The sequence below is a fragment of the Zea mays genome, chromosome 10, assembly GCF_902167145.1.
Source record: "Zea mays cultivar B73 chromosome 10, Zm-B73-REFERENCE-NAM-5.0, whole genome shotgun sequence".
In the NCBI taxonomy this organism is placed as follows: Eukaryota; Viridiplantae; Streptophyta; class Magnoliopsida; order Poales; family Poaceae; genus Zea; species Zea mays.
Genome location: NC_050105.1, coordinates 137,420,991 through 137,436,953, shown reverse-complemented (window position 1 = coordinate 137,436,953; position 15,963 = coordinate 137,420,991). Strand labels below are relative to the sequence as shown.

The following is a 15,963-nucleotide window of genomic DNA, read 5'->3' as shown; positions in this document are numbered from 1 at the left end:
TTCGCAAAGCACCTACGCTAATCACCGAGTGATTCTATTAAGCACTTGGGTGTTTGAGCACTTGGAGATATGCACTATGTGTATTGGAATGTTGCTTGGGCTCTCACACTAGAGAATGGCCGGTTGGGGTGGTATTTATAGCCTCCACACCCCCAACTAGCCGTTGGACAGAAAGCATCAGCTTTCTGTCGACGGGTGCACCGGACAGTCCGGTGCACCACCGGACACTGAACAGTAGATGTCCGGTGCACGCCACGTCAGCCGACCGTTGGCGCCTGTAGCAGTCGACCGTTGGATCCGACCGTTGCCTTTCTGCCCGTTGGCACACCGGACAGTCCGGTGCACACCGGACAGTCCGGTGCTACAGCCAGAGAGTGCCATTCTGCGGCCTCTCTGCGCAGACTGTTCGGTGCCTCACCGGACAGTCCGGTGCACACCGGACACCGATGTCCGGTGCGCCACCTGGCGCTGGCTGACAGCCCTTGACTTGGATTTCTTCGCTGATTTCTTCGGGCTTCTTTGTTCTTGAGTCTTGGACTTCTATGCATCTTTTTATGTCTTCTTTTGAGGTGTTGCATCCTCATTGCCTTGGTCCAATTCTCTTCGCATCCTGTGAACTACAAACACAAACACTAGGAAACTTATTAGTTCACGGATTGTGTTGTTCATCAAACACCAAAACTCAATTAGCCAAATGGCCCGGGGTCCATTTTCCTTACACACCAAAATAGCCGTTGGAGAGGGCTGCTGTCGATGGACGCACCAGACAGTCCGGTGCGCCACCGGACAGGCACTGTTCACTGTCTGGTGTGCCTTCTAACGCTGCTCTGACTCTGCGCGAACTATCCGCGCACTGTTCACGTTCACTGTTCACTTTTGCAGACGATCGTTAGCGCAGTAGCCGTTGCTCCGCTTGGCACACCGGACAGTCTGGTGACCCACCAGACAGTTCGGTGAATTATAGCGGAGCAGCTCTTTAGAAAACCCGAAGGTGGCAAGTTTGAAGGAGTACGGCCCTGGGCACCGGACACTGTTCGGTGGTGCACCGGACACAGTCCGGTGGCACACCGGACAGTCCGGTGCGCCAGACCAGGGTTCTCTTCAGTTTCTTTTGCTCCTTTGTTTTGAACCCTAACTTTGATCTTTTTATTGGTCTGTGTTGAACCTTTGGCACCTGTAGAATATATAATCTAAAGCAAACTAGTTAGTCCAATTATTTGTGTTGGGCATTTAACCATCAAAAATATTTAGGAAAAGGTTTGACCCCAGCTGAAACGATATATTTTTCTAATCCTCAGCGCTCCCTGCCGATCCAACGGTCGCTAAGCCATCTTCCTCGGCATCAGGTCGCGTCATCTTACCCACGGCCGAACGACGGCGGTCACTGCGACGAGCCCCTGCTGGTCGTCCAATGCCCCAAAGCCCTCCCTGCGGAGTCCTGCGTGAAGCACACGGTATCGTGAATAGGGTTGGGCCATTATTACCTACGATTGTATGGCGACGCAGCACGGCTACGGCAGTAGGCGTCCGCGGCGGTGATGCGCGTCCGGCGAGAAATTCCTAGGGCTTCAGCTAGTCACCCTCCGATTAACACTCCTCGGAGCTTCTACGGGTAACCGTGCTAGAGCACAAATCCCGTCGCCGCCGAGAACCCCCGGTGGCGGCCCGTTTCCTTGTGTTCCCCCCTTCTCACTGTGGTCGGCCGCGGCACGATAGGGAAAGGGGAACAAGGTCCCGACGTATTGGATTTATACACCTGGAGCTGGTGTAACCACCCCAGCGGAGATTGGGCTGGCGTGCGCGCGATTTGCGCGGCCGGTTACGAGCGCCGCCGGTTAGGGGAGGTGAAACTGGCGCGTGGGGCATTATGTCAGCGCCAGGCTTCAACGACCAGCGCACGCGTACGACACAAACAGATGGGGTCCGCCCGGCAGTGGAAGACGGAAAGGGCTTAAGGCGCGCGGAGCGGGCTAGACGGCCGCTGGGTGAGGTGGGCCGAAAAGGCGAAGATCGACCTAGTGAATATTTTCCTTTTTTCTTTCTTCTTTTCTTTTTTTTCTGTTTTGTTTTCCCTTTTATTTCAAATCTAAAATTTGAATTCAAATCTCATAGCGAATTTATACTCAAATGAAATATTCAATTTGAACATACCAGGGTGGCATGAATTTATTTATTTATAAATTTTATTTTGTTTGGTATAGTATTTCTCTCCTTCCTTGTCTATATTATTTCCAATTTCCTAAATTGTACTTTTGGGTTAAATCCAAATTCTCAACTCATTATTATATTTTGATTTATGTTATTATTATTTTTATTAGATGCACAAACAAACAACACTCCAACATGATGCATAGTTTATTTGAGGTGTCCTTAGTCATTTGTTCCCTTTATATATGGTTATTACCATGTTATGATGAGTATGGGGCAAAAACATATAATGAGATCTACTCTCTTCGTGTTATTTACAAACTGGGTATTACAATTATCATTTGTGGCTTCGCCAGTATGCCATCAGACCTACAAATTATATACACAGATGATTCCACAAGTCAGAGACACGAGATGTCATAATAACAAACAACCAAAACTATGAGTGCCAAAATAACAAATTTCTACAATTGACAATTTTGCCATTATTATTTGTAGGCTTCGCCAATATTCCATTGGACCCATAAATTATAGACACAGACGGTCCCACCAGCAACAGACAAAAAAATGAGTGATAAAATTATTTAGGCCAGTGTCCTAGTTTTTTTAAACCGCAATAAAAAACCGTTTAAGCCGTGAATGACCTACTTTAATATATGGAAATGGCTCTAATTCCAGAATAAGACTTATATGCCAAACGAATTACAAAATGTCTTTAGCTCCAACAAAAATACTGTTGTCAGTAAAAACGAGCTGTTTTTGATAAATCAGAGCCTTGCCAAACGGCCTTAAGAACTAGTAGCTGTCCAATGTCTACCAGGCAATATGTGCTAACTGCTAAGCTCACAGCTGCTGGATCCAACGTAGCCTATCTCCTCTCTGAACGTATCAAGACCAATATACTGTGTTTCTCTGTTTAACAATTGGAGGTGAAGCCTATCTATTCGGATAGTTTGGTAAGGTCTAGAAACCTGTCGATTTTATGGAGAGTTGGTGCAAATCTAATCTACAACAACATTGTAGATAATGCTAAAATAATCATTGGAGGTATTTATATTTATCAATAATAGAAACGTGAGGAAGGTATAGAAAACTCTGATGCTCGTTACCTTCTCGTGACGGTGCAAATTCGTTATATTTTTTGTTGTATAGAAAAGTAAAATTACGGTGGTTATTAACAGAGCTGATTCTATACTTTTCTCGCCATAGAAAAGTAAAGTTACGGATGAGTGATGACCAGCAGCCAGCACCATGGTCTTGCTAAGCCTCCGGGCCAGACAATCCAGTACAGCCCAAGTTGTACCAGAACCAGCCCAAAATCCTCGGCACCGTTCTGCAAATCCAGACCTCCTCGCGCTCCCCGCCACGTCATCGATCCGTGCCGACACCCCTCCTCGCATCCCTCCCCTCTGGTCCCGATCCAACGCGCCAGCCCCACCGTCCCACGGATCGACCCAAGCCACCTCCCGCTCCGCGTTCCTCCAAACTTCCGCGTTCCCTCCCAAACCCCACCTATAAACCCCCCTCCCACCCAAAGATCTGCAACAACAACAACAACCCGCACAACGGCACGATTCTCCTCCTCCGTCCGCGTAGCTCTCGGTTTCGGCGATGTCGGGGCGCGGCAAGGGCGGCAAGGGGCTGGGCAAGGGCGGCGCCAAGCGCCACCGCAAGGTGCTGCGCGACAACATCCAGGGCATCACGAAGCCGGCGATCCGTAGGCTGGCCAGGAGGGGCGGCGTCAAGCGCATTTCTGGGCTCATCTACGAGGAGACCCGCGGCGTGCTCAAGATCTTCCTCGAGAACGTCATCCGCGACGCCGTCACCTACACCGAGCACGCTCGCCGCAAGACCGTCACCGCCATGGATGTCGTCTACGCGCTCAAGCGCCAGGGCCGCACGCTCTACGGCTTCGGCGGCTAGGCCGCCTCCCCTTCTGATGCTTTGATATGACGGCCGTGGTCGGTTGTGTGTCTAGTTGGCCGGTCTACTGTAGTTTGTTCTGTATCTTCGTTTCGAGGTGTTCCAGTTTCTAGCCCATTTGGTGTAATATTTTCACAGCTATTATCAATGGAAAGCCCTCGGTTCTATCCTCATTGTTCTGGATCAAGATAATCCGTTTGATATGGATACAGTACCCCTCATGCTTTTACTCTTTGATACGACGGTAGTACCCCTCATGCTTTTACACTTTGATACGACGGTGGCAGTTCGATTTGATGCTGATAAAAGCTGCAACAACTCGTCTTATTTTGAATTGGTCTGATCTCTTTTGCTTCAAGTAAAGTTCTACCCATATTGTTGACAACGGGTCCCTGCTATCATGTTCAGTTTCAGTTTGGATCATTTGTTCTTACGGGGCGTTTGGATCCCTTCATTTTAGAGGAATTGGAATTCACTCAATAAAGTAACTTATTTAGTTTGGAATTTGACATTCCACCACTTTCCAAAGTTTAGATATAAGCCTATCTCAAATTCATGGGGTGGAGGATGAGAATTGATTTTATGCATTAGTAGAATTTGTTTCTACTCTGTAAATTACATGACACTCTTCGTCTTACTCTTCTATAGTAAAAATGTAGCATATAAATATCTCCGACATCTTGCTAATAATAATATACAAATATATTTTGCATAAAACCGAATTAGCTTAATTGATATATGCCTAAATTACTATTATTAGAATGGAATTAAATTCCAATGATCCAAACGAGGCGTTAGGTAATTGATAATGGGTGCATCCGTGCTACTCGGTCTCAAGTATTACACTAGTACTATCATGATTCCATCTGCAAGCTGACAAACCTACAATCTGTAAAATGAACGCCTGGATTTGGTAATATGTTTCATGGATCAAACATTTTGCGACTCAAGACTAGTGTCAGAGTTTAGCCTAACCTGACTGACTGATAAATAAGAGTTCATTCAAAAGAAACAGAGATGCAGTTGCTGCCCTTGTGACAGGTTGCAAGTACAGAAATGGAGAGACATTTTATCATTGCTTGCCAGGAAAAAAAATATATTGTAATACACCGGACATACCCGAATCCGGCCTCCTATTTTGAATGATACATCAAGCCTCTTTAGACAACTATGAAGGGTACATGAAAAGGCGTTATGAGCCATAGTAACTATCTGAGCCCTGCACTAAGTGATTTTCTCCTAATAACGATATTGCTTCTTCTGCAGAGGAATATACATACACCACAGCCCAACTCGTAGGATCAGAAGAAAAATGAGGAACTGTAAGCTGATCTTGCGGCACTCCATTCTCTACAGAAGAAACTGCTTCCCCGTGTATGTCTTGCCGAACTCCCAATCCTTGGGCACGACGTTGAAACTGGTCAGCGTCTTGCTATCGCTTGAGCTGAGCTCAAACGATAGAGGCTGTCCCCTCATGTCACAGTTGATGTGCCACACCTGGCCCCAGTTGCGGCCCATAGGGAGCCATCCTAGCTCCGTTCCTTTGATCTTCACAGACCTAACATCACCCGCGCCACCAACGTTGCTGATTAGGACTGTGAAGAAGAAGTGCCGACCGTTGACGGAGAACCTGACACCACCTTCGCGGAGGCACTTAACACTGCAAACAAGCAAGGAAACATGTCAAATGTAAGCTCAGTCTAACATCGGTCGCTATTGCTTTATTCTTAACATGTTATCATGCGGCTTTGGTCAGCTGCATTATATATTAACATATGTTGGAGAGGGTTAAAAGCACAGTTGACAGTGATTGTATATTTTTATGGAAACACTGGCCGTGATTAATGAGATAGTATGCAACAAGTTTTGGGAATAAAAGTCTGAAATAGCGCAAAGAGACAGCAGTGTGGATGATTTCAGCCAAATATCCTCAGACCTCCCTCTGAATATAGATCGATCAGGAAATAAATCCGATAGCAGCACATTTTATCAACATGCACCTCACACTGCAGAGTGTCACTTATATTCACATAATGATGATTGAACATTAGTAGAATATTTCACAGCACATATAAGTAAAAATTCATAAAAATATCTTTTCAATGGCACTGAAAATATCCGGTAAGTATTTGACTAATTTATGAATGCATGTGCCAAGCATATTTGTATTCTGTTTGCCTCTGGCACTGGAAGTACCAGATTAGGGCATGTACAATGAGTGTCTTAAGTTGTGTCTTAGAGTGTGTCTAAGGGGGTGAATATAAAAAAACTCAAGACATGTATCTTGACGAAGACACAGTGTCTTGGCTCTATGTTCGAGACAAGAGGCTAGCTGATTGGTCACTTTAATTTATTGAATGTTCTGATTGGTACAATGAATATGGTAAGACACACGTTTTAGACACGACCACTGTATTATGTTGTGTTTTAGCTGTGTCTTATACTTGGAGTACCGTGCAGCCGTATCTGGGTTGTACATGCCCTTAGTCACTTCCTGAAGTTGTCTAATACGAAGAGTCATCTGTCAGATAGATAGTTTGTAGGACTGAAAAGGACGTACCGAGTACCAATCATCATAAAATGCTACCACAAACACAGAAAGCGAGGTTAAGGACAACTACATGTAGCATAAGGGCATGTACAATGGGTGTCTTAGGTTGTGTCTTAGAGTGTGTCTAGGGGGGTGAATGTAAAAAAACTCAAGACATGTATCTTGACGAAGACACAGTGTCTTAGCTCTATGTTCGAGACAGGAGACTAGCTGATTGGTCACTTTAATTTATTGAATGCTCTGATTGGTACAATGAATATGGTAAGACACATGTTTTAGACATGACCACTGTATTATGTTGTGTTTTAGTTGTGTCTTATACTTGGAGTACCTGTTAGAAATATAGGCATTTTCTGTATTATTTTAATTCCATAAATTAACATTATGATGATGACATATAATAGATAATCAAACATGGAAAACGTGATCTCAAAAATATCCATAACAATATGGATCATGAGAACACAAAGCATATGAAGCATGTAATTCATATAAATAAAATAAGCATATAAACATGGTTCATGGATTATTGCAGAACAACTGGAAATAAACAGATAACAATATAAACAGCATGACTGTAAAATTAAGACAAACAGATTTATTATATTACTAGTATGATCAGGCATCAGACACGTCATGATATAATACGACAAAACAGATTGGATAAATTTATGGCTATAAATAAAACAGCAGGAATGAACATATATAATTTGCAGAATGAAAAACAGTAAGGAGATGAATTGATCATACCCTGCCATGCGCTCCGAGGATCTAGATCCTTGTCCAACTTCACTTGTCATGTCAGCAGGAAGAAGACTTTGGGCAGTCGCGTAGACGCTCCCCAAAAACCTAATTGCCGATCCCTCGTGCAAGGTCTCGAACGGCACCGGCTTCGGAGGCACCTGCCCTCTCGCTTCTCTGTGCGCGCAGAGTCACGAGATGGAAATACCCTCACTCGGCTGCTGGATTGTGAGACTGAAAGTGTTTCTCGTGTGTACCGAGTGACAGGGGTGCTCCTCTATTTAACCTCTCGCAGAGGGAAGCTGAAGGAGAAAGGTCGCCGAGTCACGCCAAGAGTCGGCCAGCTCTAGCCGAGTTATGTCATGAGTCGGCCAGCTCTTGCCGAGTCACGCCATAAGTCGGCAGCTGAAGGAGAAGGGTCACTCGGCTGGCTGACGAAGAGACAGGGTCACTCGGCAGACGAAGAGACAGGGTCACTCGGCTGACGCGGTTAGTGAGTGCTAAAAATTAACACAACCACACCACGCCCGCTCGCCTGCCTGCCTGCCTGCCTCGCCTCGCCTCGCCACGCCACGCCACGCCCGGCCCGGCCCGGCCGGCGGCGGCGGCGGCGGCGCGCGCGCGCGCGTGTGGCACGCCCTTGTCCATTTCTTGACTTCTCAAGTTAAGTGGAATAAATCCCACCATATAAGTCAAGGCAAAAGACCCTTGGACTTCCAATGTGGTACTATTGGTATTCTCCACCATTACACACCATAGAGTTTATTCAATAAATGGGCCAAGCCCATAAAAGATCCAACAATCCCCACCAAACTCTAGGGTTTGTAATGATGAAGTATCAGAATCACAATCCTTTGATATACCAGTGTTTCGATGGAGACTGTTAAGTTGAACATCCATCTAGAATAAGAGTTTCACTTATTCACAACTGAACAATGGACTATGCCTTGAATTGACAGTTTTGTGCGAATTAAGATTCACTCAAATCCTTTGCCGATACTAGGCTGCAGAAGGGTATTCCCGCTGTTTAGAAGCATATAAGTCACACTTCAGTGCCTTTCATGAGTATTTAGGGATTACCCAAATCCCATAGACTGTGACTAGCAGTCTGACTCATATAGGTGTATTCCTCAGAAGATGTTCTGTAGGACAACATCTCACCTTTATAAGACTCTTGGAATACATTAAGGTAAAAACCATCCTGCCTTACAGATAGGAAAGATGTGCATCAGAAATGAGTTAAAGAAGGGATCTTTCCTCACAATCTACTCCTAGCTTGTTTCTCCACTCTACTTCACGGGATCTCCGATCACATAGAGCAGGTTACCACTAGAGTAGATCTCACATGGGTCTCATACCCATTTCCCTCGATGCACTTTCTATCACATTGCGTGATAGACCCTTAGTGAATTGATCTGCCAGATTATTTGATGTGTGGACATAATCCACAGTTATAACTCCGGAGTTTTTCAACTTTCTGACAGATTTCAATCTCCTCTTAACATGCCTTGTAGACTTCATGTTATTCCTAGAACTGTTAACCTTTGTAATCACCGTTTGGTTGTCACAGTTCATGGAAATAGCCGGTATCGGTTTTTCAACCACCGGTAAGTCCAACAGGAAATCACGAAGCCACTCGGCCTCAGCCCCAGCAGTGTCTAATGCTGAGAGTTCTGCTTCCATTGTAGACTTCGTTAAGATAGTCTGCTTGCAAGACTTCCAGGAAACAGCGCCACCTCCAAACAGAAACACATATCCGCTTGTGGCATAAAGCTCATCAGCATCAGAAATCCAGTTGGCATCACAATAGCCTTCCAGCACTTTTGGGTTTCCGGTATAATGAATACCGTATGTCATAGTACCTTTCAAATACCGCAACACTCTTTCAAGAGCACGCCAGTGATCATCTCCTGGTTTCGACACAAACCGACTTAGCTTACTCACAGCATAAGAGATGTCTGGCCTTGTTGCACTTGCAAGGTACATGAGCGAGCCAATGATCTGGGAGTATGTCAATTGATCCCTTGCTATTCTCCGATTCTTTCTTAATAGCACACTGGGGTCATAAGGTGTTGGAGCAGGATCACAGTCACTAAAGCCAAAGCGACTCAATACCTTTTCCACATAATGGGATTGTAACAAAGTTACCCCACCATCAGCTTCTCTAACAAGCTTGATGTTTAGAATGACATCAGCCTCTCCCAAATCTTTCATCTCGAAATTGCTCGATAGAAGATTTTTAACTTCCTCAATCACATTGAGATTTGATCCAAAGATCAAAATGTCATCAACATAAAGACACAGCATAACAGACTCACCCCCACCATACCGATAGTATACACACGTGTCAGATTCATTTACAACAAAGCCAGCGGCTGTAAGAGTATTATCAAACTTTTCATGCCATTGCTTAGGTGCTTGTTTTAGGCCATATAATGATTTTATCAACCTGCACACCTTGTTCTCTTGACCATCCGCAATGAACCCTTCTGGCTGATCCATATAGATCTCCTCATCCAACTCTCCATTTAGGAAAGCTGTCTTAACATCCATCTGATGAATGATAAGACCATAAGAGGCTGCCACGGCTATCAATGTGCGAATTGTAGTCAATCGAGCCACTGGTGAGTAGGTATCAAAGAAATCTTCACCCTCCTTTTGGGTATATCCTTTGGCCACAAGCCTTGCCTTGTACCTCTCAATTGTACCATCAGGCCTAAGCTTTTTCTTGAAGATCCATTTGCAACCTATAGGTTGACAACCATAAGGACGGTCAACGACCTCCCAAGTTCCATTAGACATAATAGATTCCATCTCACTCCTTACTGCTTCCTTCCATAAGTCAGCATCAGGAGAGGAATATGCCTCACTAATGGTAGTTGGTGTGTCTTCCACAAGGTACACTATAAAGTCATTACCAAAGGATTTTGCAACCCTCTGTCTCTTGCTCTTTCGAGTGACTATAGTGTCATCCTCCTCAGGGATGTGCACGTGAGAATCCTCAGCATGATCTATAGGAATCGACAGTTCGTGCTCATGGTGAATTATAGTCTCATGACTTATATCACTAGGTGTATTCTTCATGGGAAACTCATTCTCAAAAAATGTTGCGTCTCTTGATTCCATGATAGTATCAACATACATATCAGGCACATCAGATTTTATAATTAAGAACATATACCCAGTGCTGTGAAAAGAGTACCCAAGGAATATACAGTCAACAGTTTTAGGCCCAAGTTTACGCTTTTTGTTGATTGGCACATTCACTTTAGCCAAACAACCCCAAGTGCGCAAATATGAGAGATTTAATCTTCTCTTTTCCCATTCCTCAAATGGTGTGATCTCTTTGTTCTTTGTTGGAACTCTATTCAGGACATGACATGCTGTCAAAATCGCCTCACCCCACCATGCCTTGGATAATCCCGCTGTACTCAACATGGCATTCACCAAATCTGTTAGAGTGCGGTTTTTCCTTTCAGCAATCCCATTGGATTGTGGTGAGAATGGCGGTGTCCTCTCATGAATAATACCATGTTCCACGCAGAACTCATCGAACACATTAGAGAAATATTCTCCACCTCGGTCGGACCTTAAACGTTTTATTTTCCTCTCAAGTTGGTTCTCAACTTCAGCTTTATAGGCCTTAAAAAAAAATTGAACGCTTCATCTTTTGTTTTTAAAAGATACACATAGCAAAATCTAGTGGAGTCATCTATAAAAGTGAGAAAGTATCTTTTACCACCTTTGGTCAAAATTCCATTCATCTCGCACAGATCAGAATGAACAAGTTCTAGAGGTGCCAAATTCCTCGCCTCAGCAGCCTTGTGTGGCTTGCGGGGTTGTTTTGATTCAACACACACATGGCACTTAGACTTTTTGACCAAGTTAAATTTAGGAATTAAATTTATATTTGCTAACCGCATAAGACAGCCAAAGCTTGCATGACAAAAACGTGAATGCCATAAATCTGACTCATCAGAAAAATGAACAGAATTCACCAGTTTATTACACACATCATGCAGTGATAAGCGGAACAAGCCTCCGCAGTCATATCCTTTACCAACAAAAGTACCATGTTTCGACACAACACATTTATTTGACTCAAGAACAACTTTATATCCATCTCGACATAGCATCGAAGCGCTAACGAGATTCTTCTTGATAGAGGGCACATGCTGCACGCTCTTCAATGGCACCGTCTTTCCCGAAGTAAACTTCAGAATGACCGTACCAACACCAAGAACATGAGCACGCGACCCATTTCCCATCAACAAGGCGCCAGACCTCCCGACCTGATAGGAAGTGAACATAGAGGCATCAGCACACACATGAATGTTTGCACCACTGTCCATCCACCACTCAGGTGAATTACAGACTGAAAGAACAAATGGTAAAGAATTACCATACCCAGATGTTCCTTCTTCAGTTTCAGTGGTAACAACATTTGCTGATTTCTTGTCCTGTGTGAACTTGCGATCAGGGCACTCTCTAGCCCAATGTTGATCACTGCCACAGACAAAGCAACCTCCCTTTCCCTTGTTGTTGTTCTTCTTCTTTTTAAACTGTGCTGTATGAACAGGTTTATTTGCATTCTCTTGTTTGTTCTGGTTTTTCTTCTTGTTAAACTTGCGGAAGTTTCTCTTCTGCACCACATTAGCAGTAGAGGTCTCAACACCTTTTCCACTGTCCTTTGTTCTAGCCCTTTCCTCAACATCAAGAGTACCAATGAGCTCTTCCACATTGAACTCTTGTCTCTTATGTTTGAGAGAGGTAGCAAAGTCCTTCCAAGAAGGTGGCAACTTGGCGATTATACCGCCAGCCACAAACTTGTCAGGCAAAGGACAAGGAAAAAGTTCGAGTTCCTTAGCTAGTGCCTGAAACTCATGAGCCTGTTCCACTACAGATCGGTTCTCAACCATCTTGTAGTCATACAGCTGCTCCATGAGATACAGCTCGCTACCAGCGTCAGTAACTCCAAACTTTCCAACAAGAGCATCCCACAGCTCTTTCCCTGTGGGAAGGATGATATAGCTTTTCTGGAATTTAGTATCCAGTGCGCTAATTACTGCTCCTCGAAAGAGGTTGTCTTCAGCCTTAAACTTAGCCTCATCCTCAGGAGGTAAGTTGGCAGGCTTGCCCTCAGCGGCATGAAAACAAGACATTGCAGTTAGCCACAATTCCATTTTAGCTTTCCATATCAAGAAGTTTTTACCGTCAAAAAGGATCAGGCTTTAGCACAGCAGCAAAACCTCTGACAGAAAAATGCCTAACATTAGGTTTTTGGATTGTTAGAAATATAGGCATTTTCTGTATTATTTTAATTCCATAAATTAACATTATGATGATGACATATAATAGATAATCAAACATGGAAAACGTGATCTCAAAAATATCCATAACAATATGGATCATGAGAACACAAAGCATATGAAGCATGTAATTCATATAAATAAAATAAGCATATAAACATGGTTCATGGATTATTGCAGAACAACTGGAAATAAACAGATAACAATATAAACAGCATGACTGTAAAATTAAGACAAACAGATTTATTATATTACTAGTATGATCAGGCATCAGACACGTCATGATATAATACGACAAAACAGATTGGATAAATTTATGGCTATAAATAAAACAGCAGGAATGAACATATATAATTTGCAGAATGAAAAACAGTAAGGAGATGAATTGATCATACCCTGCCATGCGCTCCGAGGATCTAGATCCTTGTCCAACTTCACTTGTCATGTCAGCAGGAAGAAGACTTTGGGCAGTCGCGTAGACGCTCCCCAAAAACCTAATTGCCGATCCCTCGTGCAAGGTCTCGAACGGCACCGGCTTCGGAGGCACCTGCCCTCTCGCTTCTCTGTGCGCGCAGAGTCACGAGATGGAAATACCCTCACTCGGCTGCTGGATTGTGAGACTGAAAGTGTTTCTCGTGTGTACCGAGTGACAGGGGTGCTCCTCTATTTAACCTCTCGCAGAGGGAAGCTGAAGGAGAAAGGTCGCCGAGTCACGCCAAGAGTCGGCCAGCTCTAGCCGAGTTATGTCATGAGTCGGCCAGCTCTTGCCGAGTCACGCCATAAGTCGGCAGCTGAAGGAGAAGGGTCACTCGGCTGGCTGACGAAGAGACAGGGTCACTCGGCAGACGAAGAGACAGGGTCACTCGGCTGACGCGGTTAGTGAGTGCTAAAAATTAACACAACCACACCACACCACGCCCGCTCGCCTGCCTGCCTGCCTGCCTGCCTGCCTGCCTGCCTGCCTGCCTGCCTGCCTCGCCTCGCCTCGCCACGCCACGCCACGCCACGCCACGCCCGGCCCGGCCGGCGGCGGCGGCGGCGGCGCGCGCGCGCGCGTGTGGCACGCCCTTGTCCATTTCTTGACTTCTCAAGTTAAGTGGAATAAATCCCACCATATAAGTCAAGGCAAAAGACCCTTGGACTTCCAATGTGGTACTATTGGTATTCTCCACCATTACACACCATAGAGTTTATTCAATAAATGGGCCAAGCCCATAAAAGATCCAACAGTACCGTGCAGCAGTGTCTAGGTTGTACATGCCCTAACAATATAAAGGGACATCTCATGTAGCCATGTTCCCCCAAGAAGGAAATGAACTGCACGTTGTTTCTTATGATAAAACTGTTGGCTGTTAAATGCCTGCGAAAATGTGCAGATGTGGTTGACACATTTCTTTCTGGCTACCATGATAGTTATGGCACTTCTCAGAAGCAACCAATGGAAAATAATATTTCTCACATAATGCTTCTCGAGGATTCAAATGCTTTTAACTTTGAACACATATATATGAGAAAGTATTAATCTTTATTTGTTTCAAAATATATATTAATATTTATAGTACATATTTAGTATCATTAGATAGGTGAATGAATCTATTTTCATAACTTATTATTTAGAGATACAGATGTCGCTAATATTCTCTACAGACCCAGTTAAACTTAAATTTTTTTGACTGCACATAGACCCTAGCGACACTTACTTTAGGACTAGTAAGTTTTTTGTTTTGAGAAACTATGTAGTTTTGTTGATAGCCAAAACCCAAAGGGCCGTGACAACTGATGAAACTATCTTGTTCTGGTTGAAACGCTCACACAAGTTGACATATGACACCGCAAAGAGGGTCCACTTCCACTTCCTCTACACTTTCCTCACCAACGGACACTAGCAATTCAACAGCTTTTCTTGGGTTCCACATTGAGCAAAGCAACACAATTCTAGGTCAGCAAGCGCTTTCACAGTTTCACACAAAGAGCGTTAGGAAAGAAAGAAAAAACTCAGATCTAGCAGCAGCAGCAGTGGCACGTACCGGCGGTACTGGATGGGCATGATGCCGGCCTTCCAGAGCGCGATCTTCTCAAACGACTGGATGGGTAGGAGGAAATGGTGGTTGGGCGGGTTGCAGTGGCCGCCGGCGTCGGCGGGAAGGCCGTAGTTTGGGGCGCAGAAGTTGGTTGCCGTGACGACGATGGAGGTGCCGGGGAGGCAGTACTTGAGGTCCTCGACGCACTTGACCTCGTAGCAGCCGCCGCACGCCGCACCGCGCTCAAACAGCGCCGTGCTCAGCCCCACCGTCGCCATCCCGTAGCCGTGTTTCCCCAGATCCCCGAACCCGCACGCCCCACCTGCACGCCGCATAGCGGAGCAAGAATTAGGAGTAGACATTTAGGAGGTGTTTATTTAGGATTATAATCTACCTAGATTATATAATTTAGTTCAAAATAAAATGAATTATATAATCTGAATAAATTATAATCCCAAACAAACCACAGTCCGGAATATAATTTAGTTCAAAATAAAACGAAGCCTCTACGGGTAGCACCGTGCGGCCGGAATCAATCAATAAACCGTACGGACGCATAATTCCGGTAACCGAACGCGCGGTTCGGGGGGAAATTTCGTTCCAGTGGCACCCTGGAAGAGAAATCTTTATGCGTGCTTGCAGCATTGGTACGACGAACTAAAGATGCCCAAGGACGGCTGACAGGATTGCGGTCGATGGGATGAGTAAGAGTAATGAATGCAGGCAAGTTTGGAAGCGTACCGATGGCGTCTTCGGGGTCGGCGGCGTAGTAGGATGCCTTGGCGGGGCGCCAATCGGAGAGCGCGGAGGAGCCGTAGGAGGACAGGTGCTGGTGTCCGTCAGCGAGGGCCGTGAGGAGGGGGAGGAGGAGGAAGAAGAGCAGGAGCGGCGGAGCCATGGCTCCCGACTGCTCGCTGCCGGTGCCGGTATGGTATGCCGTATGCCTCGGTGAAGCTGGGGACTGGGAGAGGAAGGAGTGAGGTTCCGAGAGGCGGAACTCTGCAAGTGTTGTCCTTTCAGCTTGGGTACTTTTTACTGGTTTTCTGGGGGGCTTCCTGCTTTTATAGATGTTTTTACATGATATTTTAGTTGGGAGTGTTTTTTAAAGTAGCCTTTACATGCTTTTATTTAGATTTTAGATTACACAGTATGACTTCTGTAAAGGTATGTACGTAAACTCTAATCGCGTAATCATTTTCGAAGTTTAGACCGATAAATTAGAAACGTTTTATCGTTAATAAAAACGTGGTCGTAGCACTAAAAGCACTGC

At 45.0% G+C, this 15,963-nt stretch overlaps 2 protein-coding genes across 2 annotated transcripts; one reads left to right on the top strand and one right to left on the bottom strand.

The window, feature by feature from the left end:
* The first annotated feature begins 3,691 nt into the window (after positions 1 to 3,691).
* Positions 3,692 to 4,306, top strand: LOC100192931 (histone H4). Its single transcript, NM_001138113.2, has one exon. It carries the CDS (start codon positions 3,760 to 3,762, stop codon positions 4,069 to 4,071), a length of 312 nt encoding a protein of 103 aa, NP_001131585.1. The 5' UTR covers positions 3,692 to 3,759; the 3' UTR covers positions 4,072 to 4,306.
* Positions 4,307 to 5,121: 815 nt separating this feature from the next.
* Positions 5,122 to 15,714, bottom strand: LOC100191303 (Expansin-A13). The gene is made up of 3 exons (NM_001136737.1): positions 15,435 to 15,714; positions 14,700 to 15,015; positions 5,122 to 5,731 (listed from the first exon to the last, which is right to left on the bottom strand). Exons 1-3 carry the CDS (start codon positions 15,589 to 15,591, stop codon positions 5,422 to 5,424), a joined length of 783 nt encoding a protein of 260 aa, NP_001130209.1. The 5' UTR covers positions 15,592 to 15,714; the 3' UTR covers positions 5,122 to 5,421.
* Between the last annotated feature and the right edge of the window lie 249 nt (positions 15,715 to 15,963).